At 36.0% G+C, this 16,250-nt stretch overlaps 2 protein-coding genes across 2 annotated transcripts in view; both read right to left on the bottom strand.

Moving 5' to 3' along the window:
• Positions 1-16,250, bottom strand: part of gpd1b (glycerol-3-phosphate dehydrogenase 1b) — a 154,677-nt gene that overhangs the window by 24,847 nt on the left and 113,580 nt on the right. The gene's annotated exons all lie outside the window — the stretch shown is intronic.
• Positions 337-9,091, bottom strand: LOC306988152 (uncharacterized protein). Its single transcript, XM_079592927.1, has 8 exons — positions 8,972-9,091; positions 8,013-8,336; positions 6,996-7,334; positions 6,457-6,786; positions 4,035-4,349; positions 3,783-3,895; positions 2,802-2,825; positions 337-752 (listed from the first exon to the last, which is right to left on the bottom strand). Exons 1-8 carry the CDS (start codon positions 9,021-9,023, stop codon positions 693-695), a joined length of 1,557 nt encoding a protein of 518 aa, XP_079449053.1. The 5' UTR covers positions 9,024-9,091; the 3' UTR covers positions 337-692.

Here is a 16,250-nt window from a genome sequence, read left to right as displayed (position 1 = left end):
GTTCCTGAGATTCAGAGTTTGATCAAGGACACAATGGTGATATTTCATGGATCAAGCCTGGCTGGATTTGAACCTTTAGTCACAAATCTATGTGTGTTTGACTGACAGCTTCTGCGTGAAGAGCATTTGTCTTGCAGTAAGACGTTTTTTGTTCAAAATGTTCATCTTGATGAAATATTCATATTCACAATCTGTTATAAATGAGTGGAAATAGAAGTGGACAAAAAAAAAACTTGCAGTGTAATTGCTGCTGTTATTAATGATTATAGAAACGGCAATACTGAAAAAAAAAAAACAGAAATCGCTCACTGTTCAAGTCTGAATAACTTCAGTAGTTTTAATAAACCTTTATATACTGAAAAGCCTCAAGCTGTGCTGGGAGATAATGTTTTTCTCTGTTTCTTACTTTATTGGTAATTTACTATTGATCTTTCCTGAAACAATGTTACTCAAGTAAAAACAAATATTAAGGATATCTGAACCCAAATTAAAAAATTAAAAAATTTTTTTTTTTTTTTTTTTTTAATACTTTAAACTGAATAATAACAATTTAGTTTGAATTTGAAATAGTTGAAATTGGCACAGAGGTTTTGGTTATGGTTATTCCATGGTTATGGTGCTAAATAATGAACTTGGTATCATGATCTTCTGTTCATGTTCTCATTCGATGAAAGTATCACAATGATGAATGGTTACTGTGATGTCTGATTAGTGGACATTTCATTGTCAGAGAGTGTGGAGAACTCGTTCATCTGTAAGAAAACAGATTCACAGAAGGTAAAAGAAATGAACAGGATTGATGTTTGAGTTACAGAAACACAAAAATTGATGGGGAATTTATGGTGTTTAACAATTTAACAAAATGTCTTAAATGTGGGATGTTTATATAAATTATATAGATGAGTATAAATTTGGATGTTGAAATGGTACACTGTAAAACATGATAGCCCCATTAAGTTATATGAACTTACTTCTTGTCTTTAACTCCAATTGCAATGATAAGTTGTGGAAATTTAACTCAAGTGTATAAGTTTTAAAAAAAATAACTTAAAGTTATACATTATGTTGACTACTTGTGATTTTTGTCTGGCTTGTAAATGTTCATTTAACTCGTGGCTGTAAGTTAACGTTGGGGGAGGGGTGATACAGAGCAAATACCGCGAAAACACAGAGAGAAGTTGTCGCCATTTTGAGTTAGCGCAGCTGCCAGCAGGAGTCATTACGCGAATTCGTGCTGAAAAACACAAAATATACGTGGAAGGTGAGTTTTTCTCTTTAATTTGTAATTATAAATAAAGGACATTACGTTTTAATTCTTGTAAGCAGTACATTGACCGTGCTCTGCGAATTTAACGACACCATGGTGTTTTCCCTCACTAGTTCACCTTTTACCAGAACACCAAATGGTAAAATAATTTAAGATATCACTTTGGTTCACAGCTTATACCGTATTTTTTGTTAGTTGGTGGGTGTGTAGTGTAGTGTACGCGTATAACGTTACTGGAGCGGAAAAGCATTGTTTTCCTTTGAACAAATGTCTGTTGCCATAGTTAACTTAGCCAACAATACACAGCTCATTTTGGGCTAAGTGGAAATCACATGGTGTCTATAGACACGAATAAAAAAAATGATTTGCATTTAAAATTCCACATTCACCTGCACATCTAAGATATATAAACTATTGCATTGGCAGGTATTAAGACCATGTTATTTTAGTTCATCTGTGGTTAATTTATTTTCTTCTTTTTCACCTGTGAAGTTTTGCTTCCATAATGATAAAAATATAAACATTTGCTTCACTCTGATAGACGTGGGTTGTAACATCTTCTGGTAAATATGTAAGCTCCGCTTCGCGTTGGGGTTCTGATCAGCCTGTCAGGGTTGTATTCGCTATAACAACCGCCTCGCTCTACATTATCCCGCTTATTACATGGCTACCTACCAAATAAATCAATAATTTGACACAAAATATTAATTTAAAAAGGAGTTTATTGATTTAAAAACGATTGTATTGCTTCGGCTAAAGAACACCGTGTCCATGGCAACGCTCTGTTTTTCATGGCAACGTTGTGTTATCCTTAGCAGCGGTCTGTTATCAAGAAATACGCATTCTACATTAGAATTCAACCGAGCCATGTAATAAATATATATATAACTATAACTATACTGATATACAGAGAATACAGATCTACTATTTAAGCTTCTTTTTCTTCTTCCTTCTGAGACCAATTTTCAATTTCAATAACACCAATTTTGGCACAGAACCTCATACTGTTGTGCCTTATATCTTCTATCTGGTCTGTATCAGATCTTTTCTGATCCAACGTACGATATTCCCACATCCGACTTTCAAACAGGGCTAAATTACCATAGACTTCCTTTGAGGGGGTGAAAACTTTTCTACAACAGAGTATTATAAACTATAGTGTATTTAAGCTGTCATGATCCCTGTGTTGTTCCCCTGTTGGACTTTTAAATCGAAATGTCCTTTACCATTGTTTCCATGTTCACTCCTAAGTCTGATCCTCTTCTCCGCCTGCTTCTTTGCTGTCACAACCTTTACAGAAAGACTGGGCAGTGGCCACAACGGATCCAGCAATAAGACTGATTCGTCTGTGCCACAGTAAACAATCGCTCAAGGACCACACCGGAGATTTCCTGGACCTTGCTTATCTCACGCCCTCATTGACTTTTATTGTTACGGACTCAATGAACTACACCAATCTAAACACTAAACTTTTTTGTTGTTGTTGTTGTTGTTGTTGTTGCAGATGGCAGATTCAGTGTACAGAGTATCTCACCTGATCAAAGCACTGCATTGGTGTCTGTTTAAAAAATAACAAACTCAATTAGACATTATTTTTGCTTAAAGGATTAGTTCACCTCAAAATGGAAATTTCCTGAAAATTTACTCACCCCAATGCCATCCAAGATGTTCATGTCTTTCCTTCTTCAGTGGAAAAGAAATTAAGTTTTTTGAGGAAAACATTTCAGGATTTTTCTCCACACAATGGATTTCAATCGCAACCAACATGTTCAAGTCCAAATCAATGCAGTTTCAAACAGCTCGATCCCAGCTGAGGAAAGGGGTCTTATCTAGCGAAACGATTGGCCATTTTCTAAAAAAAATTAATAAATATATACTTTTTAACCACAAATGCCCGTCTTGTACCATCTCTGAGATGCGCTACGTATTACGTCATCACGTTGGAAAGGTCACGAAAAATAAATAAAATTAAAACAAAGATGTCGGACGATTTTGAAGTTGGAGGAGAAAATTAGATTAATTTTTCACCCTTCCCTACCTTTTTGAACCGGAGTACACAGACAAATAACTTAGACAGATGACGTGACCCGTGACCTTTCCAAGGTAATTACTTAACGCCTGGCGCGTCGCAGACCAGCACAAGACGAACATTTGTGGTTAAAATGTATATACATTTTTATTTATTTTTTAGAAAATGACCGATCATTTTGCTAGAGGAATGAGACCCTAATTCCTCAGCTGGGATCGTGCAGAGCCGTTTGAAACTGCATTGATTTGGACTTCAACGTATTGGTTGCGATTGAAATCCATTGCGTGGAGAAAAATCCTGAAATGTTTTCCTCAATTTATTTTCCACTGAAGAAATAAAGACATGAACATCTTGGATGGCATTAAATTATCAGGAAATTTTCATTTTGAGGTGAACTAATTCTTTAATTACAATAACAAATACAAAAGCCAAAGATTATCGCCACACAATAAATTTAATATTAAACCAGCTTTATGTAATACTCACCATTTTGTCCTGCCTGATCCTTTGATAGTAAATGACAGCAGCAGATGCAGCAACAAACAGCAGAACAACAGCAGCACATATTCCTGCTACAACAGCTGGAGACACACCTGAATCTGGAACAGATGAAGTTGTGTTTGTTGTGAGTCACTTGATATGCACAATGAAAACATTTACTGGGTTGAATGAAATATTTCAAACTGCTTTCTAAAACTGCTTAAGGGAAAATACATTGAATGACTAAATGATACTCACCAGTGACAGTAATAGTGAATATCTTTATGATCCTGCTGCCGTTGATCTGTAGTTTAAAGAGTCCAGAGTCTGTGGTTCTGATGTTTGTGATGGTCAGAGATCCAGTCTGATGGTCCAGCTTCAGTCTGTCTCTGAATCTGTTTTCACCATCTTCACAGATCTTACTCTGATCTCCAGTGATGGTGGCGATGCAAATGTCATTAAAATACCAGGTCATCAAATCATTTGGGTTTATTACACCAGAATCTAAAGTAATAGATTCTCCCTCCTTCACTGAACTTCTCTTCACTTCATCTCGCTCGGCAGCAGGAACGCCTGAAACACACACCAACAGACGACTGATTGAAGGTCTTTTGTTTGCAAGGAAACTCCACAACATGAGACTTTCAGTCTGAAACATTTGAAATTGCAGATGCATTTACACAAATTATAATAGAAGATGATCAGTGATGAGAAACTGTATTCACTAGAACAAAACAAATGTTATAACTAAATGTTTCAAATCTGAACTAAAGTCAAATCTACAAATTTCACTTTAACAGTAAGGGCCCTATTTTAACGATCTGAATGCAAGTATCAAACGCAAAACCCAAGTAACTTTGTGGGCGGATCCCGACGCAAATCTAAAATGGGTTGGTCTGAAGTAGCTTCATTATTAGGTGTGGTTTGGGTGTAACGTGAAATAAACCAATCAGAGCGTCCTCTCACATTCCCTTTCAGAGCAGACGCGCTTGTTCCATGGCGGATCGCTATTATAATGGCGGATTTGCCAGGCGCACACCAGGAGCGATTCCCAGCCGAGGAGACCAACGCTATCTCACGACCAATTCGTACGAATTTGTACGAGTGATTAAAAGGTGGCTAATTCGTACGAATTTGTACGACCTCACTCGTACGAATTTGTACGATTTGTCTAAACCCACGTGACGGTTGGGTTTAGGGGCGGGGTCAGGAGTAGGTCATTCGTATGAATTCATACGATTTTGGCAAATCGTAAAATATGTATGATTTAGCAAAAAACGTACAAATTCGTACGAGTGAGGTCGTATGAATTGGTACGAATTAGCCACCTCGTAAAATTCGTACGAATTGCCATGAGATCGGGTTGAGGAGACCGACGTTCTCGTCAGGACCGTAAAAGACAGAGAAGTGACATTGAGGATGATGGGAGAAACCAACCCAAATTAACTTCGGTTAAACAGGCGTATAATAATTTGGGTAAATGTGTAAGCTAGATTTATTTTTTCACATCTTCATGGACACAACAATGATTTCCCTCGTGTGTTTATATTTTTCCTTGTAATAATGTATGATTTGCAAAAATGAAAACTGCTGCGTCTGTTTAGATGAGAGAATCAAAGTGTATGCGCGTTGTTCACACGCTACATAATGTACTTCCTTAGAAAATTATATCATTTTAGATTAGAAAGACACATTCTTGTAATGTTTTATAAAAGTTTCCTCCAGAGTGTTCTGTCCTTTGGCCTTATCTGTGTGTTTGGCAACATGCATGTTAACGACCAAAATAAACTACAGCGCATGATCAAGATGGCCAGCAGGATCATCGGAATTGACCAGGTGTCGGCAGCTCAGCTGTACAATGAGCTTATTTTAAAAAAGACTGACCAAATCCTCAATGACCCTACTCACCCTCTACATCATAAATTTATGAGAAGTTATAGGTCAACTGGTAGAATTTTACAACAGAGAATTAGAACAGAAAGGTACAATAAATAATTTGTACCTACAGCGATCAGATTGTATAATGATCAAGCACATCGCAAGCTATCATAGTTTTAGTTACCTGATAATATTATACATTTTTTAACGTTGAATGTTGGATTGTGATTGTCATTTCTGCAGTTTATTTTTATTTTTATTGGTTTGACTGTTGTGTTTCATGTGTTGTGTTTATGTTTTTAGAGAATATGTTGTGACAAGGGCGCGTAATGAATGACCACAGGAATTTCCCCTTGTGGGACAATAAAGTTCACCTGACCTGACCTACATTATGGCCAAGCATGCGCCCTTAAAATAGCATATGACTAACCCGCAACGCTCCACTGACTTTAGACTAGGTTTTTTCGGAATTGTTTTGTGAAACTGCAAAATAGCACCAGGGAACATTTGCGCCGGAATACTCTCCTCTTTTCGCTGAACCGCCCCCGGGAGCGCAAGTTCATTCCCTAATTTACCAACGTGCGTCTGTGGAGGGAAAAGTCCGCTGTGTACAAAGTAATTTGCGTTGGGTGCAAGATAGGGCCCTAAATGTGTTTCTGAAGAAATCATCAATGTACTGTGAATTATTATACAGGTAATGAAAAAAACACTTGTGAATTTCACCGCAAAAAAATATCACTAAACAAATGTATTGTGTGATTTAAATGTACAAGACTTGTATTAAATGTATTGATTGACTCACCATGAACAGAAACACTAAACATATTTTGACTGCTGCTGTTGCTGCTGAAGATCTCAAGATGATAAAGTCCAGAGTCTGTGATTCTGGTGTTTGTGATGGTCAGAGATCCAGTCCGATGATCCAGCTTCAGTCTGTCTCTGAATCTCGCATCACTATATTTACACTGAACATCTGTACAGAGGAAACTGAGATCTCTAGTGATTTGAGCTATGCGGATGTCATGGAAATACCATCTAATCTCTTCTTGATGGTTTGTTTGAACACCAGTGTTTAGAGTGACTGAATCTCCCTCCTTCGCTGACACTCTCTCTGTATCAACACTGAAAAAACCTGAAGAAATGAACAATTGTAAGCCAAACAAAATTATACAACCGGAAAGTGCTGTGAAAATGTTTTTGTTTCTTCTTCTACAGATCATAGTGATTGTGAGTAGAGAAATAAGTGCGAGACGGACAGTTTTAACTTCACAAAGTGGATCAGACACCTACGAGATCAAAGATGAATATAATTTATTAGGTTCATCACTAAATAATACTCACCAGTGACATTAACAATGAAGCTCCTTATGACGCTGAATCTGTTGGTGCTTATCAGTAGATAATAGAGTCCAGTGTCTTCAGTTCTGGTGTCTGTGATAGTCAGAGATCCAGTCATATGATTCAGCTTCAGTCTGTGTCTGAATCTCTCATCCGCATATAAACACTGAGCATCTGTACAGATAAAACTAAGATCTCCGCTGATTTCAGCGATGCGAACGCCGTTAAAAATCCATTTCATCAAATAATATGGGGTTTTTATTACGCCAGGATCTAAAGTGACAGATTCTCCCTCCATCACTGACTTTCGTTTCACTTCATCTAGTTCAGCGGCAGAAATATCTGAAACACAGACCAAAAGATAATTGAAGGATCTTTTCACTGAAAACATCAAACCAAATACACAACATGAGAGAACAACATAATGAATTTGAAAGCAATTTGCCCTATTTCAGTGTTTCCAATCCTAGAGGCGCATCGACACTACACAGTGACATTTGTGAGTTTTTCCTAATCAAACACACCTAAATCAACACATTAGCTCATTAATAGAGACTTTAAGACCTGGGCTGTGTCCAAAAGCTGATAAATGATGCCTTTGGAGGACGCATTAAGAAGGCATCAAGGCAAGACGTTCGAATCCAATGTTAGCTTCCCTTCCTGTCTCCTGAGATACCTTCATCTGATCGATATTTGATGACATAGATGTATCTTTGACTGCATTTTATTTCCCACAATCCTGTGCTTTCCATTCTGTGACAGCAGCTGAGATAAAAATAAAAATAAAATTATTTTTGTATGTAACTTCGAGCAAGATATTACTATTGTAGTAGCCTAATTAAAAATTTGCTTAGTTTTCACCAAAGCTCGATCTATTTTGCTGTAAATCCTTAAACCGCTGGCTCAGAATTACATTAGTAGTCTATCTGTCCGACTCCGAAATCAGTTCTGTGAGCTACGTTTGTGCGCAAACACTGCCTACAAAGTCATTGAAATGAATAGATCAGAAAACGGACTCACCATAGACAGAAATCCTGAAGACCTGAAGAAGACTGTCACTGCTGCTTTTGATCAGTAGTTTATATTCTCCAGAGTATTTTTTTGTGATGTTTGTGATGGTCAGAGATCCAGTCTGATTATCCAGCTCCATGTCTCTGAATCTCTCAGAACACTGAACATCTGTACAGGTTTTATTGGGATCTCCAGTGATTTCAGTGATTAGAGTGTGTTTAAAATACCATCTAATCTCTTCTTGTTGAATTGTTTCAATATCAGTGTATAAAGTCACTGAATCTCCTTCCATCACAAAGAATAACACTCCGTCTGAACCAACACCGAAAAAACCTGAAGAAGAAATGAACACAGTTATTTATAAATGATCAAATACATGCACCGCCCGCCATAAATATAGTTTGCGGTTTGATATGCAGATTTCCTATGCGTATAAATCCGCAGTGCGCTGTCTTAAACATCCAAATAATTTGTGAATTCAGGTAACGCGGCCGAACTCGGTGTTTTTCTTTGTCAAAGAACTAAACAAGGGTTAACTGATCAAAATAATCGCCTAAAATAGTTCACAAATCAGAATTTCTCAGGAAAGGGTTGGGGCTATTAATAAGCATTGAAAAAAATTAGGCAGAGTCATTATTTTTTTAAAAAAAACGAAAAACCGGAGCTGTCACTGCGTCACCCGAATTCACAATATGAAATTCGATAGATTTGAAATCTGCATTTTACTGAAATATCTTTACTGTAAACCAAATGTTGCGATTGAAACGGTCGCTTTTTGTTTTAATCGCTGACCGCCTAAATGTCTTACGATTGTCCTGCAAAATACAAACAAGTAACAGCTGATTTATTTATGTTGAATAGCCTAAAGCTAGAGCCGATATAAAGCAAAAACGCGTCCCGTTCGCTTTTTAATCGTTGACTGGAAAATATTGTTAAAATAAATTTCCTTGCTAAATTAAACATCTTACCATCCACACGCACACACAACAACATTGAGAGGAAAATAAAAATATGCTTCATTGTCAATGTCAATGTTTGCAGAAAGGTGAATGCAGAATCTGCGAGGCTAAAAAGTGCTCTGTTCCTCTGTTTTATAGCCTTTAAAGTGAAAGTGAAATAATTTGGGGTGGAACATAGGGTGATGATGACGTAGTGTCGCACGTTCTTTAATTTATATTTATTAATTCACTTAGCAAAGCGATATAGTCGACTTACAAATGTAGGCTAGAATACAACAATTGTTTAAGCTTAAGCGATTCATCATAAAGTCACTCTGGTGAAAAAAAATGTATACTTGCAGCTAGTGTTGTCACGATACTACAATTTCTAACTTCGATACGATACCTTGAAAAATATCGATATTCGATACCATTTTCGATACCACAGAGAAAAAAACTGCCACAATATTAAGGGGGTATTTTTATTTATTTAAAGCTAAATATAACAAGTCTAGAACATGACAATGAGATATATTTTACATAAACAAAAATGTCCTGAGTTCTATCTGTTAATATTTTTTAATTGGACCAGGGCTAACATGACCCGTTGTATTTGTATAACCTACTGTTATCAAAGATTAAAATATAGCCTACTGTAGTAGGCCAAAACTGTTTTTTTGCTTTTTACTGTAAAAAAGCACTCAACAGTATCAAATTGGAGGATAGAGTGTCAGTAATTTATAATAATAAGATTAAACATTCAAATTTTAGTTAAAGGCATTTCACTATTGAATTCAGAGATGCCATTGTCTAGCTGTCTAGTTTAATTCATATCTGTGTAATCAAATTGATGATAATCGCTGATGAAGGCAAATTGCAGAATTAAATAATAATTTTCTGAATAAAGTTAAATAGGCACAAGTTAATTTACATTTGACCACAGTTAAACTTGTCGGTTTACTTGTCAGTTTACTTGTCGGATTCCTCAGTCAGATTATGTTAACTTTAAGAATTACGGTGAAAAAACGAGACAACACAGACTCATATCAACAACAATACTAGGCCATCTTGGTTAATGTTTCAGAAAAGTTAAAATGAGAAGAGTTACAGAGTTTCGTTTAGGATTGTTTTTAGCAGTGGGGAAAGGTCTGTCCAAACAACAAACACCCCTGATGCTGAGCGTAGCCTGCTTGCTGAATGGTACCCCTGGAGCCTGTTCCTTAAGTCTGTTTTCACCTATAAAATAATTTTAAAAAATGAGTGATGTGAGGGATTATTGATTGTCAAACAATCTTTTGGGTGCCCGCAGCCCGCTCGCAGTGTGAAGCGCGTGTCTGCGCTATTCTCTGACATGCCCGCTCGCGGTGTGAAGCGCGTGTCCACGCTATTCTCCGACTCCGACTCGCTCGCGGTGTGTTTTTACGCGTGTCCGCGCTATTCTCCAACATGCCCGCTCGCGGTGTTCTTTATCAATCAACCAAAGCCAGTCGCGGGGGCGTCGCCCTCGCCATCTTTCCATTCACTTCACTTTTGCTATTTAACCAGAGCGAATGAGACGAGTGCGTCACGTGTGGTGTTTGTCAACGCGCCTTTGGAGAGAAGTGAAAGTGAAAGTTTGGCTAGTATCGATACTTCGGGAAATTAGTATTGGTACCGTTCAGATATTTCAGTATCGATATTTATCGAAATATCGATATTTTTGACAACACTACTTGCAGCTGACTAATTTAGTATAGGCTACTCCAAGTTGATTAGTTAACTTGAAGTGTGCTTTTTGAAACAACTAATTTTGTACTAAGTATTTTTTAGTTGTTATTACATTGCAGTAAAGCATAGCTTGCTTTTTGCATAACTATTTTTGTGTGCTAAATTGGAACAACTTCAAGTATATTTTACTGTAAGTATATGTAGGGGGCTAATTACATGCTTGATTAGTGATATTAAAGTGTACTTTATTTGTGCATTACAAATTCATTATGAGTGTCTTCGAAACATACAAGCAATACACCATAAGTGTATTATATTTACGTATATGCTCAGTAATACCTTGGCTTATTCAAAATACTACAAATTGCACACTTTGTCTTCAATAACAAGTGCACATTATTAACTAGATTAAAAAGTTCGTTGAAACAAACTTTAAGTTGGCTTGTGAAAGTTTGGACCAGATAGTTTGAAAAAGTTTAAAATAGTTTGAAATTTAAATTAGTTTGAAGTTTAAATTAGTTTGAAGTTTAAAGTAGTTTGAAGTTTAAATTAGTGTAAAGTTTAAAATAGTTTAAAGTTTAAAGTAGTTTAAAGTAGTTTACAGTTAAAATAGTTTAAAGTTTAAAGTAGTTTGAAGTTTAAATTAGTTTAAAGTAGTTTAAAGTTTAAAGTAGTTTACAGTTAAAAATAGTTTAAAGTAGATTAAAGTTTAAATTAGTTTGAAGTTTAAATTAGTTTAAAGTGATTTGAAGTTTGAAGTAGTTTAAAGTTTAAAATAGTTTAAAGTATAGTTTGAAGTAGTTTAAAGTTACTAGGGTGTTTCTAGAGGGTTGCTAAGGTGTTCTGAGTGGTTGCTAGGCGGTTGCTAGGGTATTTTGGGTGGTTGCTAGGGTATTTTGGGTGGTTGCTAGGGAGTTCTAAGGTGTTTTGGGTGGTTGCTAGGGTGTTGCTAGGGAGTTCTGAGGTATATTGGGTGGTTGCTAGGGTGTTGCTAGGGAGTTCTGAGGTATGTTGGGTGGTTGCTAGGGTGTTGCTAGGGTGTTCTGAGGTATTTTGGGTGGTTGCTAGGGTGTTGCTAGGGAGTTCTAAGGTATTTTGGGTGGTTGCTAGGGTGTTGCTAGGGAGTTCTAAGGTATTTTGGGTGGTTGCTATTGTGTTGCTAGGGAGTTCTAAGGTATTTTTGGTGGTTGCTAGGGTGTTATGGGTGGTTGCTAGGGTGTTATACAGTATTTTTGGTGGTTGCTAGGGTGTTATGGGTGGTTGCTATGGTGTTCTAAGGTATTTTGGGTGGTTGCTAGGGTGTCATGTGTGGTTGCTATGGTGTTGCTAGGGAGTTCTAAGGTATTTTAGGCAGTTTCTAGGGTGTTATGGGTGGTTGCTATGGTGTTGCTAGGGTGTTCTAACACACACTAACTTGCTCACACAAGAGTTTTTGAGTTTAGAGTTAAGTGAATGCATGAGTTTGAGTTTAAAGTAGTTTGAAGTTTACATGAGTCTAAGTGTTCAGAGTTTAGTGTATATTAGCATCCTGGGGTTAGGGCTAAGGTTAAGTTTAAATTAGTTAAAAGTTTAAATTAGTTTGAAGTGGATAGATTGATGAGTTTACATGAGTCTAAGAGTTCAGAGTTCAGTGTATATTAGCATCCTGGAGTTAGGGCTAAGGTGAGGCACAAGGCCTGCGGCCTTGTGCCTACGAGCGAGTTTTTATAGTTTTTATTCACAAAAAGTTTAAATTAGTTTGAAGTTTAAATTAGTTTGAAGTTTAAAATAGTTTGAGGTGGATAGATAGATGAGTTTATGAGTTTACATGAGTCTAAGAGTTCAGAGTTTAGTGTATATTAGCATCCTGGAGTTAGGGCTAAGGTGAGGCACAAGGCCTGCGGCCTTGTGCCTACGAGCGAGTTTTTATAGTTTTTATTCATAAAAAGTTTAAATTAGTTTAAAGTTTAAATTAGTTTGAAGTTTAAAATAGTTTGAGGTAGACAGATAGATGAGTTTAATGAGTTTAAATGAGTCTCAATGGCTCATATAGTGTATAGAATGGCAGTTTGATTTAGTCTAGGCTTTCAAGGGATTTTGATTTGAATTTTTGGCAGTTGGGGAGTTTGAAAATCTGAACATTCCGCAATGTTAAGTCAATGGGATTTTTTCCGAGTTTGATCGTCATTTATAGGAAAACCGTAAGTCCGATCAGTTAGAAAAGATATAGCATACCGAGTCAGAACAGTTTGAGTGTCTGAGCCGAGTTTGGAGTATGTAGAGTTAAAGCTCTAGGACGAGATAGAGTTGTAAATGTAAGAAGAATAATAATAACTAGATTAAAAAGTTCGTTGAAACAAACTTTAAGTTGGCTTGTGAAAGTTTGGACCAGATAGTTTGAAAAAGTTTAAAGTTTAAAGTAGTTTGAAGTTTAAATTAGTTTAAAGTTTAAATTAGTTTAAAGTTTAAAGCAGTATAAAGTAGATTTAAGTTTAAAGTAGTTTACAGTTTAAAAAAGTTTGAAGTTTAAATTAGTTTGAAGTTTAAAGTAGTTTGAAGTTTAAATTAGTGTAAAGTTTAAAATAGTTTAAAGTTTAAAGTAGTTTACAGTTAAAAATAGTTTGAACTTTAAAGTAATTTGAAGTTTAAATTAGTGTAAAGTTTAAATTAGTTTAAAGTAGTTTAAAGTTTAAAGTAGTTTACAGTTTAAAATAGTTTAAAGTAGATTAAAGTTTAAATTAGTTTGAAGTTTAAATTAGTGTAAAGTTTAAATTAGTTTAAAGTAGTTTAAAGTTTAAAGTAGTTTACAGTTAAACATAGTTTAAAGTAGATTAAAGTTTAAATTAGTTTGAAGTTTTAAATTAGTTTAAAGTGATTTGAAGTTTGAAGTAGTTTAAAGTTTAAAATAGTTTAAAGTATAGTTTGAAGTAGTTTAAAGTTACTAGGGTGTTTCTAGAGGGTTGCTAAGGTGTTCCGAGCGGTTGCTAGGGTATTTTGGGTGCTTGCTAGGGTGTTCTCGGTGGTTGCTAGGGTGTTGCTAGGGAGTTCTGAGGTATTTTGTGTGGTTGCTAGGGTGTTGCTAGGGAGTTCTGAGGTATTTTGTGTGGTTGCTAGGGTGTTGCTAGGGAGTTCTGAGGTATTTTTGGTGGTTGCTAGGGAGTTATGAGGTGTTTTGGGTGGTTGCTAGGGTGTTGCTAGGGAGTTCTAAGGTATTTTGGTGGTTGCTAGGGTGTTGCTAGGGAGTTCCGAGGTATTTTGGGTGGTTGCTAGGGTGTTGCTAGGGAGTTCTAAGGTATTTTGGGTGGTTGCTAGGGTGTTATGGGTGGTTGCTATGGTGTTGCTAGGGAGTTCTAAGGTGTTTTGGGTGGTTGCTAGGGTGTTATGGGTGGTTACTATAGTGTTGCTAGGGAGTTCTAAGGTATTTTAGGCAGTTTCTAGGGTGTTATGGGTGGTTGCTATGGTGTTGCTAGGGTGTTCTAACACACACACACACACTCAAGAGTTTTTGAGTTTAGAGTTTAGTGAATGCATGAGTTTAAAGTAGTTTATAAGTTTACATGAGTCTAAGAGTTCAGAGTTTAATGTATATTAGCATTGGTTAGGGCTGAGGTTAGGCACTCGGCCTGCGGCCTCGTGCCTACGAGTGAGTTGTAGTTTGAAGTTTAAATTAGTTAAAAGTTTAAAATAGTTTGAAGTGGATAGATAGATGAGTTTATGAGTTTACATGAGTCTAAGAGTTCAGAGTTTAGTGTATATTAGCATCCTGGAGTTAGGGCTAAGGTGAGGCACAAGGCCTGCGGCCTTGTGCCTACGAGCGAGTTTTTATAGTTTTTATTCATAAAAAGTTTAAATTAGTTTGAAGTTTAAATTAGTTTGAAGTTTAAATTAGTTTGAAGTTTAAAATAGTTTGAGGTGGATAGATAGATGAGTTTAATGAGTTTAAATGAGTTTCAATGGCTCATATAGTGTATAGAATGGCAGTTTGATTTAGTCTAGGCTTTCAAGGGATTTTGATTTGAATTTTTGGCAGTTGGGGAGTTTGAAAATCTGAACATTCCGCAATGTTAAGTCAATGGGAGTTTTTTCCGAGTTTGATCGTCATTTATAGGAAAACCGTAAGTCCGATCAGTCTGAAAAGATATAGCAACTAACTTCAGAACAGTTTGAGTGTCTGAGCCGAGTTTGGAGTATGTAGAGTTAAAGCTCTAGGACGAGATAGAGTCAACAGTTTGGTAAGAAGAATAATAATAACTAGATTAAAAAGTTCGTTGAAACAAACTTTAAGTTGGCTTGTGAAAGTTTGGACCAGATAGTTTGAAAAAGTTTAAAGTTTAAATTAGTTTAAAGTTTAAAGCAGTTTAAAGTAGATTTAAGTTTAAAGTACAGTTTAAAATAGTTTGAAGTTTAAATTAGTTTAAAGTAGTTTAAAGTTTAAAGTAGTTTACAGTTAAAAATAGTTTAAAGTAGATTAAAGTTTAAATTAGTTTGAAGTTTAAATTAGTTTAAAGTAGTTTAAAGTTTAAAGTAGTTTACAGTTAAAAATAGTTTAAAGTAGATTAAAGTTTAAATTAGTTTGAAGTTTAAATTAGTTTAAAGTAGTTTAAAGTTTAAAGTAGTTTACAGTTAAAAATAGTTTAAAGTAGATTAAAGTTTAAATTAGTTTGAAGTTTAAATTAGTTTAAAGTAGTTTAAAGTTTAAAGTAGTTTACAGTTAAAAATAGTTTAAAGTAGATTAAAGTTTAAATTAGTTTGAAGTTTAAATTAGTTTAAAGTAGTTTAAAGTTTAAAGTAGTTTACAGTTAAAAATAGTTTAAAGTAGATTAAAGTTTAAATTAGTTTGAAGTTTAAATTAGTTTAAAGTGATTTGAAGTTTGAAGTAGTTTAAAGTTTAAAATGGTTTAAAGTATAGTTTGAAGTAGTTTAAAGTTACTAGGGTGTTTCTAGAGGGTTGCTAAGGTGTTCTGAGTGGTTGCTAGGCGGTTGCTAGGGTATTTTGGGTGGTTGCTAGGGTGTTATGGATGGTTGCTATGGTGTTGCTAGGGAGTTCTGAGGTATTTTGGGTGGTTGCTAGAGTGTTGCTAGGGAGTTCTAAGGTGTTTTGGGTGGTTGCTAGGGTGTTACTAGGGAGTTCTAAGGTGTTTTGGGTGGTTGCTAGGGTGTTGCTAGGGAGTTCTAAGGTGTTTTGGGTGGTTGCTAGGGTGTTGCTAGGGAGTTCTAAGGTGTTTTGGGTGGTTGCTAGGGTGTTGCTAGGGAGTTCTGAGGTATTTTGGGTGGTTGCTAGGGTGTTGCTAGGGAGTTCTAATGTGTTTTGGGTGGTTGCTATGGTGTTGCTAGGGAGTTCTGATGTATTTTGGGTGGTTGCTAGGGTGTTGCTAGGGAGTTCTAAGGTGTTTTGGGTGGTTGCTATGGTGTTGCTAGGGAGTTCTAAGGTATTTTGGGTGGTTGCTAGGGTGTTATGGGTGGTTGCTATGGTGTTGCTAGGGAGTTCTAAGGTATTTTAGGCAGTTTCTAGGGTGTTATGGGTGGTTGCTATGGTGTTGCTACGGTGTTCTAACACACACACACACACACACTCAAGAGTTTTTGAGTTTAGAGTTTAGTGAATGCATGAGTTTAAAGTAGT

This window comes from Phoxinus phoxinus (genome assembly GCF_949152265.1).
Source record: "Phoxinus phoxinus genome assembly, chromosome: 20".
NCBI lineage: Eukaryota > Metazoa > Chordata > Actinopteri > Cypriniformes > Leuciscidae > Phoxinus > Phoxinus phoxinus.
Note: the sequence above shows the minus strand (reverse complement) of the source record. Positions and strands in the feature narration are given on the sequence as shown.